This window comes from Medicago truncatula, chromosome 3 (genome assembly GCF_003473485.1).
Source record: "Medicago truncatula cultivar Jemalong A17 chromosome 3, MtrunA17r5.0-ANR, whole genome shotgun sequence".
In the NCBI taxonomy this organism is placed as follows: Eukaryota; Viridiplantae; Streptophyta; class Magnoliopsida; order Fabales; family Fabaceae; genus Medicago; species Medicago truncatula.
The window spans coordinates 56,350,460-56,375,192 of NC_053044.1; the positions used below are offsets into that span (position 1 = coordinate 56,350,460).

At 33.4% G+C, this 24,733-nt stretch overlaps 3 protein-coding genes across 3 annotated transcripts; all 3 read left to right on the forward strand.

Annotated features, from left to right (window-relative positions):
* The first annotated feature begins 5,656 nt into the window (after positions 1-5,656).
* On the forward strand, positions 5,657-12,395 carry LOC25490253 (protein RCC2 homolog). Its single transcript, XM_013606746.3, has 16 exons — positions 5,657-6,125; positions 6,269-6,330; positions 6,413-6,480; positions 6,664-6,785; positions 7,057-7,162; positions 7,284-7,335; positions 8,288-8,405; positions 8,483-8,513; positions 8,601-8,624; positions 8,763-8,887; positions 9,533-9,614; positions 9,740-9,862; positions 9,937-9,990; positions 10,647-10,716; positions 11,344-11,377; positions 11,720-12,395. The coding sequence occupies exons 1-16, from the start codon at positions 5,930-5,932 to the stop codon at positions 12,082-12,084; spliced, it is 1,632 nt and encodes a 543-aa protein (XP_013462200.1). The 5' UTR covers positions 5,657-5,929; the 3' UTR covers positions 12,085-12,395.
* A 3,937-nt stretch (positions 12,396-16,332) lies between these two features.
* Positions 16,333-20,344, forward strand: LOC25490254 (uncharacterized). The gene is made up of 2 exons (XM_013606747.3): positions 16,333-16,787; positions 20,039-20,344. The coding sequence occupies exons 1-2, from the start codon at positions 16,431-16,433 to the stop codon at positions 20,066-20,068; spliced, it is 387 nt and encodes a 128-aa protein (XP_013462201.1). The 5' UTR covers positions 16,333-16,430; the 3' UTR covers positions 20,069-20,344.
* A 771-nt stretch (positions 20,345-21,115) lies between these two features.
* Positions 21,116-22,811, forward strand: LOC25490255 (uncharacterized). Its single transcript, XM_013606748.3, has one exon. It carries the CDS (start codon positions 21,325-21,327, stop codon positions 22,588-22,590), a length of 1,266 nt encoding a protein of 421 aa, XP_013462202.1. The 5' UTR covers positions 21,116-21,324; the 3' UTR covers positions 22,591-22,811.
* Positions 22,812-24,733: the final 1,922 nt, after the last annotated feature.

The window sequence follows — 24,733 nt, forward strand, 5'->3', positions numbered from 1 at the left end:
TGTTGTTTGGATACTTTGTGTCAAAATTAATTTTGAATGTGTAAATTACCAAAATGAGTTTTAACATGTGTGTATATATTTTTGTTTGGTTACATGTATATTTACTAAAAAAACATGTGTGTATATTTTTATTTTATTTTAAGAAATGTGTGTATACATAATGGGTCATATATGCATCAAAAATATATAAAGTTAAAACGATAAATTTATATTTGACAAAAAAAGATGATAAATTTATGAGTTTGAGAGGATTTTTTTTATAGAGAGTTTGAGAGGATTTTTTATTAACCGTTTGATTAAAAAAGATTTGGATTAAAAGTCATTTGTCCATTATATCTCTCTTTCTCTTTACTTTGTTCCTGACTTGTTCATCTTCAACACACCACCAATCTACACACAGCTATGGAGGAATAATGTCATTGCAAAACTCCTCATATTCTCAAACCAAAGGAATGGGTGATTTTTGAAATCCCTTTTATCAGACCCTTTTACTCGTACATACAGGGGCAAAAGAGAGAAATTGATTGAATCAAAAGTACGGTTTAGAAAATCGATTTCCAGAAGCTAGGAGTCAGAGCTTCACCCAAAATTGATTTTGGAAAGCAAAACGTACGATGACGGCAAGGAGGTGAAGGAGAACCAAACACAGCAAAATCGCATTTGAGGTGATGGACGTGCGTTTTAGCTTTTTCACCGGGTAACCAAACACATACCTCATCTCATTTTCGTTCATGATCTTCTTCTTTTTGTAGAGGATTCTATTTGACAAGCGCATTGTGTCATGCATTGCCTCGAACAATTTTGTCTACGAAAATAATTAGAGATAACAATGATCATAAGTTTTTTTAACGATCAAAAATTGTATATTGACGTGTGCAAAATAGTTGACACTCATGTATATTTTGAATCGGACAAAGTATTGTCTACAAAAATATCAAATATTCGTACATGAAACAAAAAAGGTCAAATAATCTTTTATATTAGTTATTCCAAAATTTAGTTGGCGGTAACTTTGTTGAAAGATATCTTCATGTTCTTCTCCAAATTAGCAATGATTGAGATGTTATCTTTATTTTGAGCTGTTGCAAAAGCCCACTTAAGAGATCCACAAGTTTTTTGTATTTGTAAAATCATCATCCTTAATAAAAGTGCAGTCTTCACTTCCTTAATGAGGTGCTAGCATTCCTAAATAATCGAATAACATTGTTGTTTCTCCAAGATGAAACTTGTATGTTTGTATTTGTCACAATATATGTGTTTACTTTACTAATATCGACAAAAATAAACTACCAAAATATATATAATTAACAAAAATACATTAGTGTTCTCACTTGAACTAAGACAAAGTACTTCATGACCAACTCAAAATGTTCATCACATTTCTTGAAAACACGATATTTACTCACATAAAGTGACATCTTAATCATTTTAGTACATGATCAACTAGATTTGTCCAATACGTTAACTATATAAGTTTGTTGGTGCACAAAATCACATTTAAATAATAAATTTGTGAATTTCAAGCAAACATTTTTGCGTCCAAGATAATTCATTTCAAATTTTTCAACAATCAACATATTTTAGAATCCTTTCAAGAGTTTTGATAACATTTATACCATCATCATAAAGTCTATTATAACAAAATAATTTCTAAATCTTTAAAATGGATATGAATGATGTCATTTCTTCATTAGTTGTCATAGTATGTATCACAAAAAAATAAATACTTCACGGAGTTTCATATTATCCTTACTATCAAGTGAGCCATAAAAATACATTGTAACAGATCTTTCATATAAATTGATGAAGAACCCAGATAGAGAAAACTAGGATTTGCTTGTTGGAGAGAGAACCTGACTTTAGGCAAACCAGAGAGAACCTGTCTTTTATGGTGAGTATGGTAGGAAGAAGGACCTTCGAAGTGAGATCAACTTTCAATCTTACGACTCTCATTTGTAGAGAGCCTTATCTAGCATTTGCGGGCAGTTCCAAATGCATTTAATGCGGCAGTTGGGAGATGGTAAAAGTATTAATTTTTGGATGGATAATTGGACTCATGGTGGCTATTCTCTTATGTTAAACACCACTAACATTGTGATTGTCACGACCCTCTTAGTTAAATATGTTTTTACAGCTGAAGGTGGGACCTTAACAATCATCTCAACTCCAACATCGTGAGTTAAATAGTAGCTATATTGGCGCCTACGGAAACAAACGGGGTTGATAAAGTTGGTTGGAAAGGCACCAATACCCGTCATTTCACCATTAACAATGCTTATGTTCTTCTACTGGGAAAAAATCGTTCAAAAATGAAAAATTGTAGATTGTCATGGGTCTACGCACACAAAATAAGAGAAAAAAAGAAAAAAAGTCAAGAGCAAATAGGGCTGGAAATGAGTCGAGTCGAATCCATCTGAGCTCGACTCGACTCGATAAGAATTGACTCGGCTCGAAACTCGACTTGAGTTCGATACGAACCATTTTCTTGACTCGAATTCACGAACAACTCGATTCGGCTCGTAAGGTTCGAGTAACATAATTCAAAAGTTTTTTTCTTTCAAAATAGTGTATATCTTGACCTTTTAATTTATTTTTCAAATAAACAAAATAATATTAAACTGTTTGGCCTCTCCACCCAGGAAAAGAGCATGCGCACCTTATACTGTTGTGTTGTCCAGACTAATGTGCTTCTATTTATAACTACCCGACCTCACTGGCGTGTGTAAACTTACCGATGTGGGACAAAATATAGTATATATATGTGTGGTTAAAAGCCTAAGCTTGCACTAGTTTATCATTAGTTTATTTTTTTCTCTTTTTTCTTATTTATTTTAAGGATCTCTTTTCTTATAATTAGAATACATATGATTTTAGTATAAGAGGAAGCTTGTAATAAATTAAATATATATGTGTATATTTTATCGAGTCAGCTCATGAACCAATCGAGTCGAACTATATATAGATCAAGTTCGGCTCATTTATTTAACGAACTTAATTTTCTGCTCAAGTTCAGCTCATTTGGTTCATGAACCAAGTTCAATGAGTTAATTATCGAATCGAGTTCCGAACTATTGTCAAGTTGGTTCAGTTCATTGCCAGACCTAAGAGCAAAAAAATTTGGTCTCTTAAAAAAAAATATGTTTTTGTCATGAATAGAAAGATAAATAACTCTTTTGTAGTACCGAGTTTGACTAATTCAATGAAGGAAGGCCGGCAACACGTTAATGTTTAGTAGGAATTTCTAGGTTAGTATACTACCTTCAAGTTTCTTTGTTAGCTTATTTTCCCAAATATATCCGCACTCAACCTAAGTCAAGTTATAACCTTTGAAGTCTTCAAAGTGTGTAACTAATTTGAATTTAATTGTCTGTTTAAAATTGTTTCAAATTTATAGCAAGGTACATTCATGTGACGACTGGAGTGGGGAAATGTTGTGACCAACTCTACTGACTTTAGGAGATACATACGTGCATCCTATAAAAGAGTTTGGTTGTGCATATGAGTCACTTTCTCCAAGCTAGTCCCGCTTGGGTGTAACAAGGTAAGTTAGAAAGTGTTGTAGATGTGATGAATGATAATCTGAGCACAACTCCGGAAAGGTATGTTTTTACTAAAGAATGAAAATAATAATTTATATTTTTCTTTCGTTACTTGAGGACAATCAACAATTTAAATTTGGGGTTGTGATGATAGGTCATCTTACGTTATTCTTAGCATGTTTTTCAATCATTTTCAGTAGGTTTTACCAGCAAAACAGATGAATATTAGAGTAATTGCTGATTTCGGGACATTTGTAACGTTTGCTATATTTGAGTCTGTAATTATAGTTTTCCAAAAGGCTTAAATATGCAATCCGTCCCTGTAATTTCGACGCGTTTTGATTTTCGTCCTTGTAAAAAAAAAAATTAAAAACATCCCTCTAAATTTTTTTCTGTTTTAAAAAGGTCCATGGCCCCACTATTCAGTTGAAGCGGCATGGTTTTGGCCACGTGACAGTTGCTGACTGTGTAATTTTGCAACGTGGCGTTGACGTGGCATGTTACATAATTAATTTTTGTTTATTTTTTTTTCAAAATTCTAAAAATTCATTATTTAAATTAAAAAAATCCGAAAATAAATATAAAAAATCGGAAAAAAAATGAAAATTAATTTTTTTCTTCAAAACTCTGAAAATTAAATTTCCTATTTTTAGTTAATTTTTTTTTTCTTTCAAAATTCTGAAAATTCATTTTCTTTAAATTTTAAAATCATAAAAAAATTAAATTTTCGAAAATTCTTTTTTTTTTTTTAATTTTGAAAATTAAATTATATTTTCAAAAGTTATAAATTTTGAGATTATATAACTTTTAATTTTATTTCTAGATTTTAAAAACACTAATTTCCAATTTTTTTCTTCATATTTAAAAAAAAAATTGTATTTTTTTTTATGATTTTTTAATTTATTTTCAGTTTTTTAATTTTAAAAAATAAATAAATTTTTAATGACGTGGCAAAAGTTGTACAGTCAGCAACTACCACGTGACCAAAGTCATCTCATGTCAGCAAAAAAGTGGGGCCAGAGACCTTTTTAAAACAAAAAAATATTTGTAGGGATGTTTTTAATTTTTTTTTTTTTACAAGGACGAAAATCAAAACGCGTCCAAATTGCACTGACGGATTACATATTTAAGCCTTTTCAAAAACATAGTAATTTTAGGGTGTTCTTGATGTAATTCACGAAAAAATCGTGCAAAACAAATAATTCTCCTTTTTGATGACATATCGAGAGCTTGCATATCGTAAAATGTTACAGTAACTTTGTAGTTTTTTCTTTCTTTTTCGGGCTCTGCCCTCTTTGATCACAAAAACTAAATAAATTAAATGGTCATCGTAAATATCCATAATTTACCCAACAACATTTAGATAAAATAGCGTTCATCTCTTCTAGATTAATCAAGATCCTAATTAATTTTCGTAGTGATGCGCCAATGATAAATGACTTACGCAAAACAAAAATCCATAATTTTGTTCTTAATCCTTAAAAAAATTGCACTTTTTAATGCTTGTAAAATTTTGCGTCAACATTTTTATTCATCACAAAAATAAATTATCGTCACTCTAGAATCCACCCAAAAAAAAAACCTAAAAAGAAAATATCATAAAAACGTTAATGTGAACATAACTCAGTTGATAGAATAGTACAATATATAAGAATTACGGATCCAACCTCATCTTCTTCACTTAATCAATTAATTTTAGCCACTAAACCACTAAAGAAAACTACCAAGTATAGCCTTAATCCAAACTATTTTTTTTTTTTTGGTTAATCCAAACTAAATTTTTCACTTGATAATTATTCGTTTTCATTTTAAAAACCATTTGAACATTTATTTTATGACAACTTTCTATCTCATACTCACATTACTTTTTACTTTATCTCTCTATTACTTTGATTTTTGTGCAAATACCAATTTTTTCTTTGTAAATTATGGTTGTCTCAAAAATTATCAACCAAATGGTTGTTCAAATAACACTCATCTTTTGATTATTTCATCTAAAGTATGTGATGAAATTATTTATGTAAATTTAAATTGATTGAATAATGAAAAGGAGACTTGTTGCTAGTCTCGAAAATCAAAAGATAATCCACTGTCCATTTGTTGTGCCTATATATCTACCACTCTTTATTATATTTGTATTGTATTGAAGCAGTTTGAAAGAAAAATTGAATTAGGGTTTCATCTTCTTCACCGCACTCACTGTAGTAGTATCTGCGCAAATCCAATCTCGTTCTTCTCTTCTCTTATCATCTTTCCCGCCATTTCATTCACACTCTCTCCACTTCATTTCTCATCTTTTCAATACTATCCGTTAGATCCGTCATTTTCACATTTTTTTTCAATTTCCAAAAAACTTTTTGACCGTTACTCTCGCCGGAGTAAACGGTGAAATGTCTACATCAGAAGTTGAGAAGAAGGTCGAGGAAGAGAATCAAGCTCCTAAAGGAGGTGAACTCTTGTTCTGTGGTGCCACGTGTTGGGATATCGTTGGTCGTCGCAAAGGTCCTGCTGAGGGTAATTTGGTCTCTCCTTCCCGCCTCCGTCCTCTCGTCGGCATCAGTATTCGATACGTTGCATCGGGCTGCGGTAATAAGAATCAGTATAGTATAGTATTGTGATTAAAAAATAAAAATTTAGTATATATTTTTTTAGTATATTATGTTGTGATCTGTGATTAAAATGTATGTAAATGCTGTTGTGTTGATTTTTTGTGGTTGCGATGAATGCAGCGTCGTGTCATTGCGTGGCATTGGACGTTGAAGGGCGTTGCTATACATGGGGGCGTAATGAGGTATATGACTGAGGTTTTATATACATTTTTTAAAATTATTTATTTATGATTTGTTTTTCTGAATCATGAAATTGTTGTGCAGAAAGGGCAACTGGGTCATGGAGATACCATTCAGCGTGATAGGCCAACTGTGGTTTCTGAACTTTCAAAGTGAGTTTTGGATTTTCTGTTTTTTATAAGGAAGAATTTATGCTCTGAAAATGATGTATGTTTTTTACAATTGTTGCATACATGTTTATGTTTGTGTTTTCAATTTAATGGTTAATTTTGCTTCCTGTGCGTTTTGTTATTATTTCTTGTTATGCTAAATTGTTGCTGACGTTTGAATTGTAGATACAAGATTGTTCAAGCTGGAGCTGGGAAGAGCCATACTGTAGTTGTTACAGAGGATGGAAATTCCTTAGCATTTGGATGGAACAAACATGGACAGCTAGGTTCTGGTTCTGCAAAAACTGGTATGTTTTACAGATTATTCTGTAAAATTTGGCTATGTGATTTCTGCTGTCCATTTTAATGGTAACTGTTTGCTTAATTTGATCCATGCATGCATATCTTAGGCTTGGTTTAGATGGTTATATGGTCGGTGGTGGAGTGAATGATAAATAGTGCAATGCAACGGAGTGAAATTACTACACTGGCATTTATATTGTTATTGTTTCTACTATTATTATTCAATATAACTTAAGAATGAATAATTGATTTACATCTTTGCTTTGTCTTGTGCAGAAATTGAATCATCCCCTATTCGCTGTCTCGTGTCTGAAGTTACATATGCTACATGTGGTGGCGACTTTTCTGTGTGGCTATCTTCAGTCGAAGGATCTTCTATACTGTATGGTTTCTGAAAATTGTATTAAGGTTTCTTGATTCTCTATCTGTGATCATGGGTATTTGTTCTTGTTTAAATGCAGTAGTTGTTAAGTTTCATTTTCTTTTTAAATTATGATTGCCAGGACTGCTGGGCTTCCACAGTATGGGCAGCTTGGGCATGGAACAGATAACGAGGTATGATTGAGGAAGATGTTTGACTTTGATGGTATTTGTTGTCCCAAGGTGTGAGTGTCTTAACTTGCCGATTGATCACATGCTAAGTGGGGCTGGGACCATTGAATTACCATTGAGCTTATACTAGCTTTCAGGGTTTATCATTGATATACTTAGATTCCCATGTTTGAATTTGAATAATGTTATCCATTGTTGAGGCAGGCTCATGTTTTTTTTATCATAGTTTGTAGCACATATTTCTATCCGTTGTTGTCAATGCATCAGTTTAGTCACACATGCTATTAAAATATACAGATACAGTTTTAGATATGTAATATTGGACAAGGAGGACTGTAAGTCTGAAACTAATAAAAAATTACAAATTTATCAATTAGGTTCTGTTTGATTAATGTCACACTTGTATAGTTACCATCCTTTTTCTCTTGCGTTTTTGGATCATTTGAGTGATGTTCTAGCACCATAAAAAATAGAGAAATGATATTTGAACAACCATTTTTTACAACTTTTGTGACAACTTTCTCTCATACTCACATGATCTTTTTACTTTCTCTCTCTATTGCTTTGGTTTTTGTGCCACTACCTCATTTCCTTTGTAAAATTTTGGTTGTCACGAAAGTTGTCACATATATGGATGTTCAAATAACACAACTCTAAAAAATATATGTTCATGCCTCATGAAATATGAGCATCATACGAATATCAAAGCAATCATGGGTCATTTTTTCCTTGTAGAATGAGTTTATTTCAGTAGTGGTAATATGCTTAAATATAAAGGTGTTAATGTTCAAAGTTGACCTGGGCATTTTATTTTTTCTTTCTAATTTCTGTTCTGTTCACTTTACTTAGATGTGCTTCATAATATGCATGATTGACTTTTCTTCCCATGATAATACATGTTTGTATGTGTGGTGCTGCAAGAAATATTTACATAATGTTGCATGTGCTTGTGCAGTATAATTCCAAAGACAGTTCTGTGAAATTAGTTTATGAAGCACAGCCACGTCCTCGAGCAATAGCTTCCCTTGCTGGGGAAACCATTGTCAAGGTGGCATGTGGAACAAATCACACAGGTGATTGTTATTTTCAGATATTGATTATCAGACCTTGTATATTACTATTCTTTATTATTTTTGTTTTGTATATGCAGTGGCGGTGGATAAGAATGGCTTTGTCTACACGTGAGTAATCCTTTAGTGTCTTAGCTCAATATCTTACTTCATTTTTGTATAAAGTAAGTTGTAATCTTGTGTTATTCATGTGTACAGGTGGGGTTATGGTGGTTATGGAAGGTTGGTTGATAGTTTTCAGATTGGGCTGTCCATGTTTTGTGAACCTCAAATTTGGATTCTCATATTCGGTCCCTACTCCTTTTGCGTGCAACTTTCCAACTACCTTTTTTTTTAAAAAAATAAAATAAAATTCTGTAGGCTAGGACATCGGGAGCAGAAGGATGAATTCGCTCCACGCCGTGTTGATATTTTCACGAATAGAAACGTGTTGCCTCCTGATGCAATTATTTCAGCAGGTTCTGTGAATTCTGCTTGTACTGCAGGTATGCAATTATGCATCTCTAACACACATTCTCTAGTCCTACTTTTCAAAAAAGGTTCACTGATATGACGTGCCTCTTTCATGGCTGATGGCTGTATTCCATGTTAATTGTTTCCTTTTTGATAATGCATCTGTTATAAACACATGATACTGATATCATGATCCTATTTCATGGCTGTATTCTATGCTAATTGTTTCCTTTCTGATAATGCATCTGTTATAAATAGATGATACTGATATCATGAGGGTTGGCTACCAATGTTCCAAGCCCATAACTATTGAGGAATTATGCTCTTTTTAAAAAGAAAAATTGGGAAGAGAGAAATTTTTATTAATTTAAGTAGCACTAATGACCATTTTACATCCGTCACCGAGGGGATTCAAACTCAGCACCTAGAGTTTCTAAGGCTAAGCTCTTACCATTGAGCTAGCACCTTAAGTGTAGGAATTTGATGCTCTTATCTATATCAACAATGAATGCTTTTTAAGTACAGTGACATGATTTGTAAAAGTAGAATTGCAACTTTTGCTCCTTTTACATATAATTTTAACCAACCATTTTTTATATCCCTCAAGCTACGATATAATTTGTCATTTCAACTATCCCTATTCAGCACGCTATAATTTGGTTTATTTTTCATTTCAGCTGGAGGGCAGCTGTACATGTGGGGCAAAATTAAGAACACCGGTGATGACTGGATGTACCCTAAGCCTCTAATGGATTTAAGGTTGTGCTTTATTCCATGGTTTGAATAATAATTCATGGTATATATAAAATATGTCAGGATTAGTTTTCCCCTTCATTTACTTTTTCATCCTGATTAAAGTATTATATATTTATTTTGGTAAATAGTGGTTGGAATATACGATGCATGGATTCAGGGGGTATGCACCATTTTGTTGGGGCTGATTCCTCGTGCATAAGTTGGGGTCATGCTCAGAATGGAGAGCTGGGATACGGACCTAATGGACAGAAGTATGTGTATACAACCCTTTTTAGCAACACTATGATTTTATAATTTTCTAATCCTGTTTGCACTTGCCCTTTAGGTCTTCAGCTGTTCCCAAGAAGGTGGATATACTTGAGGGTATGCATGTAATGAGGTCAGTGACAAATTCAGAAATTGCTTAGTAGTGGAGGATAAATTTTTAAACTGACTATCTAATGCCAAAAGTTCAACACAAGAAAACTTTAAAGGATAACATTGAGCAAGATGAAATAACCTCACCTTATCAAATGTAGAAAATGAATCTATTGGGTTAATGCATGCTAGACCATTACAATTCAACTACTGAATTTGTTGATCAATCACTTGTTAGAGAAATTAAACTTAAAAATGATGTAAATTATATACCCTCATTCACGTGATAGAAAAATAAACTTAAAACTGATGTAAATTATCTACACTCAAATATATTAGATCACCAATTTTATAAACTGTATATAATAATTTTTTATATAACAATGGATTGGCATGATTTTGAAAATTTAGTGGGGGCAAATGGCCCCATACATGCACACAGATTTGTCACACTTAATGCCTCCACGTTTGAATGTTCACATTTATCATGTCCGAATTAAGTGAAATAGTTGCCATTTTTTCCCCAAAGCTTTCTCAGTAAGCTGCCAAAAATAAGCAACTACTTATCCAAAAGAAGCTATTTCAAAGCGTTTGCAATACCTCTTTTTGTAAAAGAATCTTATCTACATGACCGACATAAATGAGAATTGATCTAAATATTTTGTTATTCTCAAACAGTGTTGCTTGTGGTTTGGGTCATTCCATGGTTGTGGTTGACAGAGCAAATATTGCTGATAGACTTGATCAGGTAACTCTTAAATCTTGCCTATCATCTCAGAAAATCACAAGCTCACAATCATTGCACTGAATTCACAAAGGGTTAAAACATTGTCTGATATTATGTCCTTAGAGAAGCTGTGGTTTACATTAATCACTAGTTTGTACATTGATTGTCTTGTTTTATACGAAACTGACTGTCATCGGTCTCATGTCATTTACTATGCATGTCCCACATTGTAATAGCATGTAGCGTTGATTAGCTACTCCTATTGGAGAAGAAATAATAGGGATTGCTATTGGGATGCAATGCTTCTACAAGCATTGTCTATCTCTTATAAATTTGGGTTTCATTGCGTACTTTATTAAAAAGTTGGGAAAAAATGTTGTGCAAACAAATAATTATTGTTGAAATGTAATAATGAAAAGTTATTAGTGGGACCCATTTAATAATTTTCTAGAGTGACTGGGTTGGAGTGAATAAGTGCTTATTAGGCATTAACATTTAAAATGTAGTGAATAAGTGATGTGACTCGTGGGGTCTAGTTAAGCTATCTCTTAGTAAGAGTACCGTTGGAGAAGTTCTAAATGCATCTTTTGCATTATGTTTTATGATATGAAGTGTGCAACTCCTAACTTATAATTTTTTTTTCTGCAGCTTGATACACATGATGGCAAAGCTGTTGGTGAAGGTATGCAACTTGTCATAGTTCAAATTATGTACAGTTTATTTAAAACTTCTCTAGTTAATAATAGTTGTCTCAAATGCATCAGGTTTTATTGTCCAATTGTAGATGAATTTTTCCGATCTTTTTGTTGGATGTTCAGAATTTTTTTGAGTATGTTTCAATGGAGGTTTTTAGAGGGGAGGACTTATTTTGATTTTTTAAAATCTCGGATGTATATTAAAATATAGATTTAACCCTCCCAAGACTCTCCTTTTCAAAACCCTCAAAAATTCATCTCTTGAAACACAAATTAACAGTCTGGTCTGTGTCCAAACTGGTACTGATTTTGTTGTGTTCTTGCTGCAGGTAATGAGACCGTGAATAAAACTCAAGTGCCTAAAAAGGCGGCACCAAAAACAGGTGCAACTGCAAAGAAAGCTGACAGCTCAAAGAAGAGGAAAAAAGCAAAAGATGCATCTGACTCAGAAGAAGAGCAAGAAGAGGCTGAAGAAAGTGACAATAGCGAGGATGAAGTTAATGGTGAGGCTGAGGTTAAAACATCACGTGGTGGAAAAAGTTCTGGCAAGGGCCGGGGTAAGGCATCCAAAGTGTCGGAGTCTGAGGGTAAAGGCTCTGGCCGAGGACGCGGTCGTGCTCCTGCAAATAACAGCAGCTCTAAATCTTCTCCAGTGAAGTCAACCGGTAAGAGAGGAAGACCCAGAAAGTCATGACTTAGTTTTTAGTTGGAAATTTTCGTAGCAACTCAAAATGCGGTCCAGCTAACTATTAATTGCAATTTTTTCTTCAAAAAGACATTTAAATTGTAACCTTTTTTGGAATGTAGAGGCTTAAGTTTTTTGTTAAGGGAGGTATACGGTATACCACCTTCAGTTTTCCATCAGCCTAATAGAACCTTAATCAGCGGCTGGTGACCTGGTGAGATGTTATTGATGAAACTTGAGGCCCATTCTGTTGTTTTAATTTTTAATCTGTGATGTATAATATTCTTATTTTTCGTTAATCTCAACTTAATTTTCAATTATTTATTTAATTTAATGTGATTGCATAACTAGATTTTTTTTTGGCTGGAGTGGAAAGTGTTCCGTCTCTGAGCTGCTTCCCAAATGAGTTTAGTACTATGAAGCTATTCGGTTACAAATGTGAAAATGATGTCTCTCTCTCTCTCTCTCTCTCTCTCTCTCTATATATATATATATATATATATATATATATATATATATATATATATATTTATTTATATTTGACACCAAAGCATCCCTATACATATTTGCTACCAAAATCTGTTTATTTGACACCAAATAAAATCGAACAATCTACTAAACCTATCACGCAAAGACCTCCTATTAGTTGGTAAAGACAATGAAGGTCGGGGTTCGAACCTCAGATAAAAAAAAAAAACAAAAAAAAAACAATATCCCACAAAATCAGAGACTTATTTGATTGTTTTACTCAATTATTTTCACCTTCTTTGCACCATTTTGAATGTAAAGAAAGTCCTTTCACCAAACAAAAGTCCTACTCAAACACCTCCAAAATGCATCTCCATTTACCACACCAAAATTTTGACAAAGCACTTGAAACAATGATCCCTATCGATATGTTCCCAACCGCCAAATTTTTTTTTTTTGAAAAAATCAAAATGTAATTAAATCACCAAGAGTGATTCATCTCGCACAAGGTGTGCAAAAGAGAATCACCCAACAAAATACAAGGTTTCTGCCTGTTGACACAACAAAACACAACACAAAAAAGAGAAGAAAGCTAGTCCCTAACACCCATACATAACAAATGGTGCCGCTACCAGTCAGTGTAACTAAAGGCAGTAGTGAGTATTTTAGCTTTCAACAAAAAAAAGACAAAAACTTAACATTATCCAATAATTCACCACTTCCTGTGCCGTGGGTGTAAAAATTCTATTGTTTCTTTCCTTCCAAACAACCCAACAGCCGGCGTGCCAGATCACTTGGAGAAAAGAATGAGTAAACCGTGGTACACTCGTCAAATGATCAAACTGATGAAGATGATCTCGGACGAATTCTGAAGGAGTGAAATTGATACCGATCCACTGATACACAAGATGCCACAATCTGCCAAAAGTATTGCAATGGAAGAAAAGGTGATCTGTGGTCTCTGGGTAGCCACAACCACCTACACAAAGAGTGTCTTCAGGATGAAGGATTCGTCGACGGATAAGATTATCTTTAGTGGGAAGTTTGCTACGAAGAAGTCTCCCAACCGCCAAAATTGTTTACCCTAAAAAACAAAATTGAACTCATTTAACCCAAACGACGAACACCTTACCACATAACTCACGCAAGACATTGTTGAGTACTTATAAGTATATCAAATTAAATCATGTTTTTGTCTAATCACATTTTAAATCTTATATATATATATATATATATATATATATATATATATATATATATATATATAAGGATTTACTAGAACACACCTACTAATTTTTATGTGGGAATGTTTTAGCAAGTTATAACTAAAAAGTTAATAAATATACCTTAAATTAGTAGGTGTGTTCTAGTAAATCCCTATATATATATATAGTTTTGCTAGAAGAACATTTTATGAAAGTGTCTTTTAGCAAGTTATTCAATGAGCATTTGGTAAAAGGCACCAACTAATTTTTATGAAGGTGTCTTTTAGCAAAGTTATAACTAAAAAGTGGAAATCACACTTTGAGGTGTGAGTTGCTAAAAGACACCTTCATGGATGGCTTCTAGCAAACTCATATATATATATATATATATATATATATATACCAAAATTTAAAAATGTCATGTGATTACCAATTATGTCCCCATTTCTTTTTGCAAATAGAATTTTTCGTAAGAAAAAAATCTAAGTTAAGAAAGTAAATACAAACCATCCCCGTGAGCTTAGCTCAGTTGGTAGGGATATTGCATATTATATGCAGGGGTCGGGGTTCGAACCCGTACACTCCACTTCTCCACAATTTAATTGTATGAGCTCTAACCACTAGGTTACTTGACAAAAAAAATAAAATACAAACCTGCTAAAAAAAGATAAGGTCTTGTTAACCGGTGCCATCGGGGCACTTGTTAAGGAATCAAAAAAGGAAAATTTAAATTAAAAATAAAACTTTTTTGACGTGAACCTAGTGACATAAACTTATCCCTTCTTATGTGTTTATATTTTCTTTCTTAACTTGATTTGATTATTACAATTTTTCTCGTGAATAAGTATCCTTATCAATTGTAGATATAAATGTTTTTTTTGGTGGTGGTCGAGGTTTAAACTCCAAATTTTATATATATTAAGCATTGTCCTTACCGACCGAACTAATCTACACATATGAAAGGTTTTAGCCTTTTTTTCTAGAGTAAATAGTCAATTACCCCCCTGAAATTGTAACTTTCGTCAAAAACCCCCCTGAATTTTGCAAAATGTCAAAAACCCCCCTGAAATTGTCAAGCGTCTGTCAATTACCCCCCTCCGTTAATTTCCTCCATCCAACATGCTGATGTGGCCGTTAACTGCCACGTGGCACTGACACATGGTCAAAAAAGTCATGCCACGTCATAGGGGGGTAATTGACTATATTTTTTTTTTTTTGGAAAAAATCTGATTTTTTTTTTTAAATCTGATTTTTTTTTTCTTTTCATAATTAACATTTGTGCCACCCACTGTACATGCAAATACCCCCTGAAATTAAACATTTATGTGCAAATACCACCCTCAAATTTAAAATTTATGTAGCAAATATCCCCTCAAATTTATAACTTATATGCAAACATCCTCTTCAAATGTAAAACTTATATGCAAATTACACCTTGAATCATAAAACTTTAATGGTTAAGTAAAACTTATTCTTAATCTATAATTTACTATATCTCTAATAACAATAAAAAAGAAAAAAAATCACATCTTTAAAATAAAACAAAGGGGGAGAGGTTACTGGTGCATGAATGGATGGTTGTGTGTAGGCTCACGTAGAACTGTTTTTTGGCCAAGAGTTTGGGAATATTTCTAGCTATGCTCCTTCAGGGGTTCCCACGGAACACACCACTAGTTCTCTATTTGTTAAGGCCTAATGGTGTTGCTCGAAATGATGACAAATTATTGCCATTACACTTTTGTTGTTGGAGAAAATTTAACTTTCCGCTGTAATTACACTTTGCCATAACTACCAAATTTACCTTCATATATTATATATATGTCTTGGTCAAATCCTTGTTAATTTTTTTTCTGTAGGATCTGCAATTATTTGCTCTCAAAACACAACATTTTGATGCATATGCATCTCTGTTTCCATGTTATTTTAAAGATGTGATTTTTTTTTTCTTTTTTATTGTTATTAGAGATATAGTAAATTATAGATTAAGAATAAGTTTTACTTAACCATTAAAGTTTTATGATTCAAGGTGTAATTTGCATATAAGTTTTACATTTGGAAAGGATGTTTGCATATAAGTTATAAATTTGAGGGGATATTTGCTACATAAATTTTAAATTTGAGGGTGGTATTTGCTCATAAATGTTTAATTTCAGGGGGGTATTTGCATGTTTAGTGGGTGGCACAAATGTTAATTATAAAAAGAAAAAAAAAAATCACATTTAAAAAAAAAATCAGATTTTTTTCAAAAAAAATAAAAATATAGTCAATTACCCCCCTATGACGTGGCATGACTTTTTTGACCATGTGTCAATGCCACGTGGCAGTTAACGGCCACATCAGCATGTTGGATGGAGGAAATTAACGGAGGGGGGTAATTGACAGACGCTTGACAATTTCAGGGGGTTTTTGACATTTTGTAAAATTCAGAGGGGTTTTTGACGAAAGTTACAATTTCAGGGGGGTAATTGACTATTTACTCTTTTTTCTATCCATTGTAAAATAAACTTTTAAATATTTTTTGAACAATTATTATTTTTTTTGAGAAAATCTTTTTAATCAACTGAATCACTTTTTTTCTTTCTTTCACGGAAATGATGCATATATGATTTGAGAAACAAAGAACAAAACCTTATTAAACCCAAGTTTGTTTGCTCCTTGAAAGAAGAAGGAGGTCGCGTGAAGATGTTGAAGTTCCTATCAAAAGTGAAAATCGAGTTCAATGCATTGGATCCACGAACCGCATCGTGTATGGAGTTTCTCGCACAATGCAACTCACGAAAAGCCAAAGAATCAAACCCTGCCTGTGAAGTTGAGATCAAGCGTAAAAACGTGGAGCATCCACCGCAGATCACCGTCACGTTCGTCAACGGCGTGGAAGAAGCTTTCGATGCTACATCAACACCGGTTCACCGTATAACCAAGATGATTCTGGAAAAGGGTCAGTTACTCGAAACTGAACAGATGTTCCGTGAAGCTGGAGAACAATGGCCTGTTATCATACCTGATGAAGAACTCTCTCAGCATGCACCCGGCACCAAAGTGAGTTTTTTCCTTCTTATTCTTATTCTTAGGTAATTAGGAGCTTTGAAGCACATGAATGATATTTATATGTCGACACCTGTAATAATAATTTGAAAAAGAATGAAATAATTGAAAGTAACAACTTGTGTGGGTATGGTTTTGGTGTCGGATACTGACACAGACTCGTCTTCAATGTGAAGTGTTGGTGCTACATAGATTAGGAAATGTGTGGGTATTGTTTTGGTGTCTGACATGTGTTGAACACTAGACAAGCCTGCAATGTGAAGTGTTGGTGCTTCATAGATTAGGAGTTCTTTATTGTCTGGATTATATTCTATTTCAGAGAGGAAAATTTATGGTTGGGGATGGTTGTGAGGACTGATTTGTTTGCGGTTGAGCGGATGGATTTGTTCATGGTAGGATATGATATGAGGTGGTTCGAGAGATTGGGGCAAATTTGTGTTGGTTGTTAGGGAGGGAACTAGAATGTTTCCATTACTAGTGTTGGAAGAAAGTGCTTAGAAAGGGAAATTTTGTCTCATGAAAGTTGACATGTCTTGAGAGAAAAATCTCTCTGTTGATCAAATCAAACAACCAGTAACCTTTTGAGCCATTTAATATTTTCTAGCCCTAGGTTTAAACTTTGTTCTGTGAGAGGTGATGTTAGATGCGTAACAGAATTAACCAAAACCCATGAGGGAGGCGATGTCTGGTTTTGTATTAAATAGTATGTAATATCTGGTGTCTGTGTCAGTTCGTCATAGGCCACAAACTTTTGATACAATAAGAGGTATAGTACAGCTATGTTTATGCAAAGTAGAATAGCACCAATTTGAGGGATGGCCTATTCTACGGGGCCAAATTTCATGGGGAGTGCAGTACACCACTTATGGGTGTGGATACAATGAGGATTTTTGGTAAAGGAATATGAAATTGAACGTTAGGAATTATCACTGTATAATCCAGTATGTTCTTTAGCACTACCATTCATCTTCGTGGATGGTATCTCCTAAACATACAAATTATTAGTAAAGGTGAATTGACAAGAAAGGGATTTGGTTAGCTTTGTAATATAAAACATGCTAATGGAGAAATTTGGATGTATAAAGTGTCAAAAAGGATTGAATGATTGAAGATTCAGCCGTGTAGATAGTACCACTTTATGTGGCTGGCTGTAGCCACTTGACTGTTTGGCAAAGAGATGGCAATTGGTTTTATCATTTTATAAGAAGATAAAAAATTGAGGGATAAAGTGATATGATCTGTGGCACAGAATCGAGGATCCAGCGAGGTGAGTAATTACCTGATGAGATGTAGAGGCGTTAAATGAACTGATCGAATTGGAAGAAGAATGATAAGTAGCAGTTGGTGAGGTATTTGGCAGTAAAGCAAGGAGGCTCTGAAATTGCTCGTGTTAAACTGGAAAGTGTTGAATCTTGCTGGATATTAGCATCTTGAAAACAAATATATGAGATGCTGTGGGCAGCTTTCTTGGATTTAAAACTTGGTGGATATCCATGCTTTAGAAAAACAAGCATCTGTGGTATGATTAGTGGCAGTGCGACCACAGTGAGTGCATTGCCTTGCATTTCCTGGTTTGGAAGCACAGGACATGTTTGATTTCTCTTTGTTTTGGTTGCTGTTAGGTGCAGTTTGGAAGGCAAGAGCAGATGTTTCTGCAAGGGTGGTGTCATGAATGTGCCTTTCTTATGTACAACCGTGGAGAATACGTTGGTGATTGATGGCAGGGCTCCTTTAACAAGATCTGGGATTGGACATATGGACAACAGCAAACTTCTCATTCAGCCCTTGCATGAACCACAACACTCAATCATTACTCAGAATTTTTGAACTGTGTTGGACACATTGCAAAATCTAGAGGCTGATGAAGAGGAAGGGACAGTTCGAAAGTTGCATAGTTCATCCCAAATGATTCTCATCTTATTAGTGTAATTGGTTGAAACGAACATGTCTGCTTGCTTAACTAACCATATCACTTGGAGCTTTATAAAATTCACTAGAGTCGCTTTGGGACCCGAGAAATGGGATGCCACTGCAGTTTCAAACAGGCACTACCTAGGGAAAAATGCTCCTTGAGGTCTTGCCAGGCCAAATAACGCTTATTGTTATATATGGTGAGATTGAGTGGCTTATCCAAGAAATTAGAAAAGTATTGCATCTTTTCCATATCTTGTAGGCAGGATCATGCTCAGCAGGTGCAACAATGGTACCATTTGTGAACTCAAACTGGTACTTCATGGTGAGACCAAAACTAGAGAAGGACTTTTGTTTGGATGAATGTTATAGGGGATTGATGAATCTTAAGAAAGAGAGCTTGTGGCAGCCACAGTGGTGCCGAGGAGGGGGGGAGTATTTCAGTTTCATGATATGCAGAAAAAGAATTTTACTTCTAACTAGCCAACAGAAAATAACAAACACTTACTATTGAAATTAATCATGTAACAATTGAAGATGGAATGAGTGAACATTTTATGACAACAAGCTATTTCAAGGAGCTTGTATAACAAGCTGAAAACAGTTTATAGACATATCCAAACCTGTTGCAAACACATGCACAAATTCTTATGTAATAGGATAGGTCTAAATAAGCTCTTCCAAATGTCTAATTAAACTTATTCCATTCGTTACTTAGTAAGCATCATATCTGCATTCCTAGGTGCAGCTAGATCTTAGTATGGTGGCTGTGACAGTAGGGATGGTTTACTTTCTGAAAATATCTATTTGCAAGTGAACACTTGTTTGCTGTTTTCTGAAACAATAAAAATGCCAAAAGAATTATTTTCATTATTTCCATAAATTTCACTTTTAGAGTCTCATTTTCATTCTTATTAGCCAGTTAAAATGAACATATATTTTAGAAAATGAAAAAAATAGAAAATGTTTTCACAAAGCAAACAAAACCCTAGGATCGTCTGTTAGAAGAATGCTAGCAACACTCTCTTTTTAACACTCTCTCAAATACTCACTCTATCATTGGATGAAATCAATGTGGACTCCACCACTTTATGTGGGATCCACATTTGATTTCATCCAATGAGAGAGTGAGTGCTAGAGAGAGTGTTAAAAAGAGAGTGTTGCTAGCACTCCTCCTGCCTATTATTTTACTTTTCAGTTATCTCATTCAGTGGTATGGTTTTGTGTTTAGTATGGCTATTTTACTGTCTTTAATGACATGCTTCTGTTTATGAATAAGGCCTTTAATTAAAACAGTTTTAATTAATTTGTATTTTATGTGTCCCTTCTTCCAGCCGAGAAAAGCAGAGGAGAAGAAGCAATAGGTAAAAAAATTCTGAGCGTATTAACTGCTGGGAATTGTCCTGTTTCTTTTTGGCCGGATAATGGGGCATCTGATCACTTCTGTTGTCCGTCTTGCTGTATTCTGGGACTAAATTATTAAGTTCATACTGCATATGATTTGCATAATAATTGATATCTTTGAATTGCAGAATTTTGAAATTGTAGACTTGTCATGTATAAATTTATCTGGTCAAGTTGATGCTCATAAAGTTCTGTGAATGTTGTAGCTTTTTTAATGTCATAATTTCTTGCTCAAAGTTGTCAAATGATATCAGATTATTAGTTCAAAAGCACAACTCACGAGTGACCAATTTATAATCGTAGCATAAGCACAAGTAAAACTAGAAGTCCATAACCGCTGGATTGAAGAAAATTGCGAAATCATCTCTCAGGATGCAACTATTTTTCTATTTTGAAAAGATGATCCGCAAATTTATCGTGTATTCTTGTATTGTTTGTAGCATCGAAGAGAATCGAACATTAGATCTTGATAGTTTTGGCTCTTTGGTTTCTTAGGTTGCCCAAACACACAAGACAATATAGCGTCAAAATAATGGAGTATCAATCGAAATGGTACAAGAGGAAGAGAGTGAATAATTTATCGTCACATCATTAAAATCACATATTAGTCAAAGTTTTTAAAATGGAGGCCAAAATTGTGCAATTAAAAAAAAATTAAAGTTGTTGTTTTGTCAAAATAGAGGATCAAAATTGTTTTAAGTTTAAAAAACCAAAGATTAAAGTTTTTATTTTTTATATTTAAAATTGTACCACGGTTGGAAACAACCTCTTATGTAAAAAATATGATAAGACTGTGTACAATACACCAAATAGTGGGACCTCTTTTCAAACTCTTTATATACGAGAGCTTTAGTGCACCGGTTACCCTGATATTTAAAATTGTACTACTATTACAATAGTAATTCAAAGTCTATTCAACTTTTTTTTGCCTCGGAAAAAAAGTGTAGTCAATTTGAGAAAACGTTTCTTGTATTTATTAAAAGTTGTTTGAATTTAATATCCAGGCAGAGTCAGTCACTCACTGAACTAGAGGCAGAGTCGCTATGGAATTTCAATGTCTTGAAAATGTGGAAATAACAACAAGACAAGTGAATTCACAAAACTCACGTGATAACAATCAAAAACCGACAACAATTAATGTTTCACTTCTCGTGATCTTTGTCACTTGAAACTCAATTTTATGTTCTTCTTCTTCTCTTTCTCATAAGAAAAAAAAATGGGTTCTGTTTCTTTGAAAATTGGTGATGGAACAGCAAGATTCAAAAAATCAACACTTTGTTCTTCAGCTGTTAACATTCTCATGATCTTATCCGTTATCACAACCAATCTTTTTGCTCTTTATGCTTTCACTTCTTCTCCAAAAAACAACCAAACCGAACAACTTCACCAAGTACACAAAAACTTCTCTCTCATCTCAGAACAAGTTTCACTTATACTCAGAGAAATTGATCAATCTCAAAAGAAACTAACCCAGATTGAAAAACAGCTTCTTGGTTATGAAAGTTTTGATCTTTCAAGACCCAACATTGCAAAAGAGCTTAAACTCTTTCTCAACCCTCATAAACTTCCTTTGGGTAAAGATTCCAAGACTGGAATGACTGAAATGGTTTCATCTGTGGGTCATTCTTGTGAGAAATCTTCTGATTTGTTGTCTCAGTATATGAATTACAAAGTGTTTGGAAATTGTCAAGATGATTGGAGTTTTGCACAGAAATTGATTTCGAAAAGGTGTGAGCCTTTACCTAGAAGAAGGTGTTTTGCTAAATCTGTTTCTTCTAAGGTAAATTATCTTCATCCTTTTCCAACTTCACTTTGGAAGCCTGTTAGTAACAAAACTGTTAATTGGAGTGGTTTTAGTTGTAAGAATTTTGAGTGTTTGAATGGTAAGAAATTGAATAGAGGTTGCATGCATTGCTTTGATTTGGTTAATGGGTATGAGAATCAAAGGTTTGTTAAGTCTAGAAGTAAGAATGATTTTCTTGTTGATGATGTTTTGGCATTAGGAAATGGTGGAATTAGAATAGGATTTGATATTGGAATTGGTTCTGGATCTTTTGCTGCTGTAATGGCTGAAAGGAATGTTACAATTGTTACTAGTACTCTTAATATTGATGCTCCTTTCAATGAATTTATAGCTGCAAGAGGACTTTTTCCTCTTTTCTTAAGCTTGGATCATAGGTTTCCTTTTTATGATAATGTGTTTGATTTGGTTCGTGCTACAAATACCTTGGATGATGATGTTGGTAAAAAACAAGAGAAGTTGGAGTTTTTAATGTTCGATGCTGATCGAATTTTGCGGGCTGGTGGTTTGTTTTGGATTGATAACTTCTATTGTGCTAATGAAGAGAAGAAAATTGCATTGACAAGGTTGATTGAAAGGTTTGGATATAGAAAATTGAAATGGGTTGTGGGAGAGAAAGTTGATAGTGGTAAGTCTCAAGTTTTCTTATCGGCTGTTCTTCAGAAGCCTGTTAGGGTGTAAACAAGTGAGAATGTACTGTTAATGTTTTTGCTTCTGATAATTCTCTCATTCACACAACAATTTGTGTGAATGATTTTGTTTCATAAGAAGTGGAACAAGTGCATGAATGGCTGTGTTTCAAGTACTGTAAAATGTTTTATATATCTTCTTATGGTACTAGTGATTTTGTAGTCGATAGCTGTATTAGAAAACTAGAAGTAAATTATAATTTTTTTAAGTCAGAGTTAAGTCTTGAGTATATAATTTTGGTATTAGGATCCTCTGGGATAATTTTGAAAAGAAAAAAAAGAAGTAGATATTGGTTAAAAGTTGAGATGTGAAACTTGAGAAAACGCAAGAGAAAAAAAAAATAGAGAGGATCCATTCCCAATTTTCAACTCGGTGAAGGAGGGAGAATGAGGGGAAGGAGATGATCCAAATCCATTCACGGCCGCGTCTGATGAGTGTTTGTCAAAATCTTAGCTGCTCTATTACTAAGAGGCATTCCCAGTCATGATTTTAGATATTCCATGAAATTGCTTCTCTGTCACGTTTACTTCATTATCCTAAATTCAACCAACTTATATTTTTGCAATATTAAGGTGTTTTTTTTTTTTTGTTAGATAGACGAAATGGTAAAGCCATAATAAACTAACTCACATAGATATGTCATAATTATCCCATTGTTCCATCCTCGCTTCACTTTCTCTCTTTCCAAATCCAAATATCTAGAATTGAAGAACCTATTTTTTCACAACAATGTCTACATTCAGGAGTAATTGTTCAAGTGCACCGATCCCGGAACAACGAGTCTTTCATCCATAATTACGAAATGTAACATAAAGGATAATGGTAAAAGATGATCATAACTTAAAAGTAACATAAAAACAAAATATTGTAGTTGCTTTGTTATACTATCATCCGCTGATCCACATTCCACTTCATTATGTTTATTTTGAAGTATCCCAATATAGTCCAAGTGAAAACTAAAGCATCGTCCCAAAAACAGCAAAAACCATCGCATGGAAGGGAATTCTATGAAGCCTGAATCATAAACATAAATATACATATTGACTATTGTATCACATACCAATACTCGGTAGGTGTTCGTTCACATATATGCTCCATCGAAGTATCCTAGAAAAGATGAAGGTAAAAAAATGTGAGATAATATATTGTGAGAATTTAGCGGAAATATATATAATTCAATTTGAGATGTGAATTGATAGAATTTTCTTTCGATGAACCAACCATACGTAAATATTATATTTCTTGTGATGAAGTTAATGAGATTGAGGAGACTCCGTCAATCAATATTCCATAAAACTTATTTTATGTTTTTCTAATGATACTTTTGTTGATCCTTATACACGAATGAAAATAAATTATTATTTATACAAAAACCGCAACACTTTCCATTTTGATCACAATTATTATTCTTTGTAAATTATAATCTTTATAATTATATAAAAAAAATCTTTCAAGTATTTCACGTGCATATAAGTTTTATTATAAAAAAATGTTAACGTGTCTTAGTCGAATAAAAATTTCCGTTATCTATGTTGTATCGCACCATGCCACTTATCCGAGCTTCTCGAAGGGTAATATATTCACTTAGACTTAGTGTTCATTGGATTCATGATGAGTTTGAAAAGTTAACATAATTTTATACAAATTAAACTACATAATTTCAACAAAATCACAATATATTGTAACTTGGCCAAGTACAATAATGTGGTTCCAAACACCAGCACACTGTACATGGATAATCCGTACTGAAGAATCCATGGCCCGATTTTGCTTCTTATTTGGTCATGAATCGTAGCTTTCTGCTCTGATTTTGTAAGTTGGCGTATGGTCCTTTTCAAAACTTGGAACTTAGCATCTTTAATTGAACGAAAATAAAAACTTGATGAACTTAAAGCAACTATAAAATTTAATAAACCATCTGATTATTCTTTTAATTAAAATTAATTTTATTACAATAATAGCATTAGACCATTGAATAAATCAGCTATTCAAAATTAAAATTCATAGCTGAATAAGTTTGTGTACCAACATCTAAAGATGTGGATGAGAAGCAACTTTTACTGGGGAAATGCTGACATAGAAACAATTTTTATAGTCACATGTGTCCTTAATTATATTTGGCTAAAATATACTT

Excerpts from the sequence above, each read along its gene's own strand:
- LOC25490253 (XM_013606746.3), top strand. The coding sequence starts at position 5,930 with ATGTCTACATCAGAAGTTGAGAAGAAGGTCGAGGAAGAGAATCAAGCT. Across the intron at positions 8,625-8,762 it reads GGTTATGGTGGTTATGGAAG|GCTAGGACATCGGGAGCAGA; the intron begins GTTGGTTGATAG and ends AAAATTCTGTAG. Across the intron at positions 10,717-11,343 it reads TTGCTGATAGACTTGATCAG|CTTGATACACATGATGGCAA; the intron begins GTAACTCTTAAA and ends TTTTTTCTGCAG.
- LOC25490254 (XM_013606747.3), top strand. The coding sequence starts at position 16,431 with ATGTTGAAGTTCCTATCAAAAGTGAAAATCGAGTTCAATGCATTGGAT. Across the intron at positions 16,788-20,038 it reads AGCATGCACCCGGCACCAAA|CCGAGAAAAGCAGAGGAGAA; the intron begins GTGAGTTTTTTC and ends CCCTTCTTCCAG.
- LOC25490255 (XM_013606748.3), top strand. The coding sequence starts at position 21,325 with ATGGGTTCTGTTTCTTTGAAAATTGGTGATGGAACAGCAAGATTCAAA.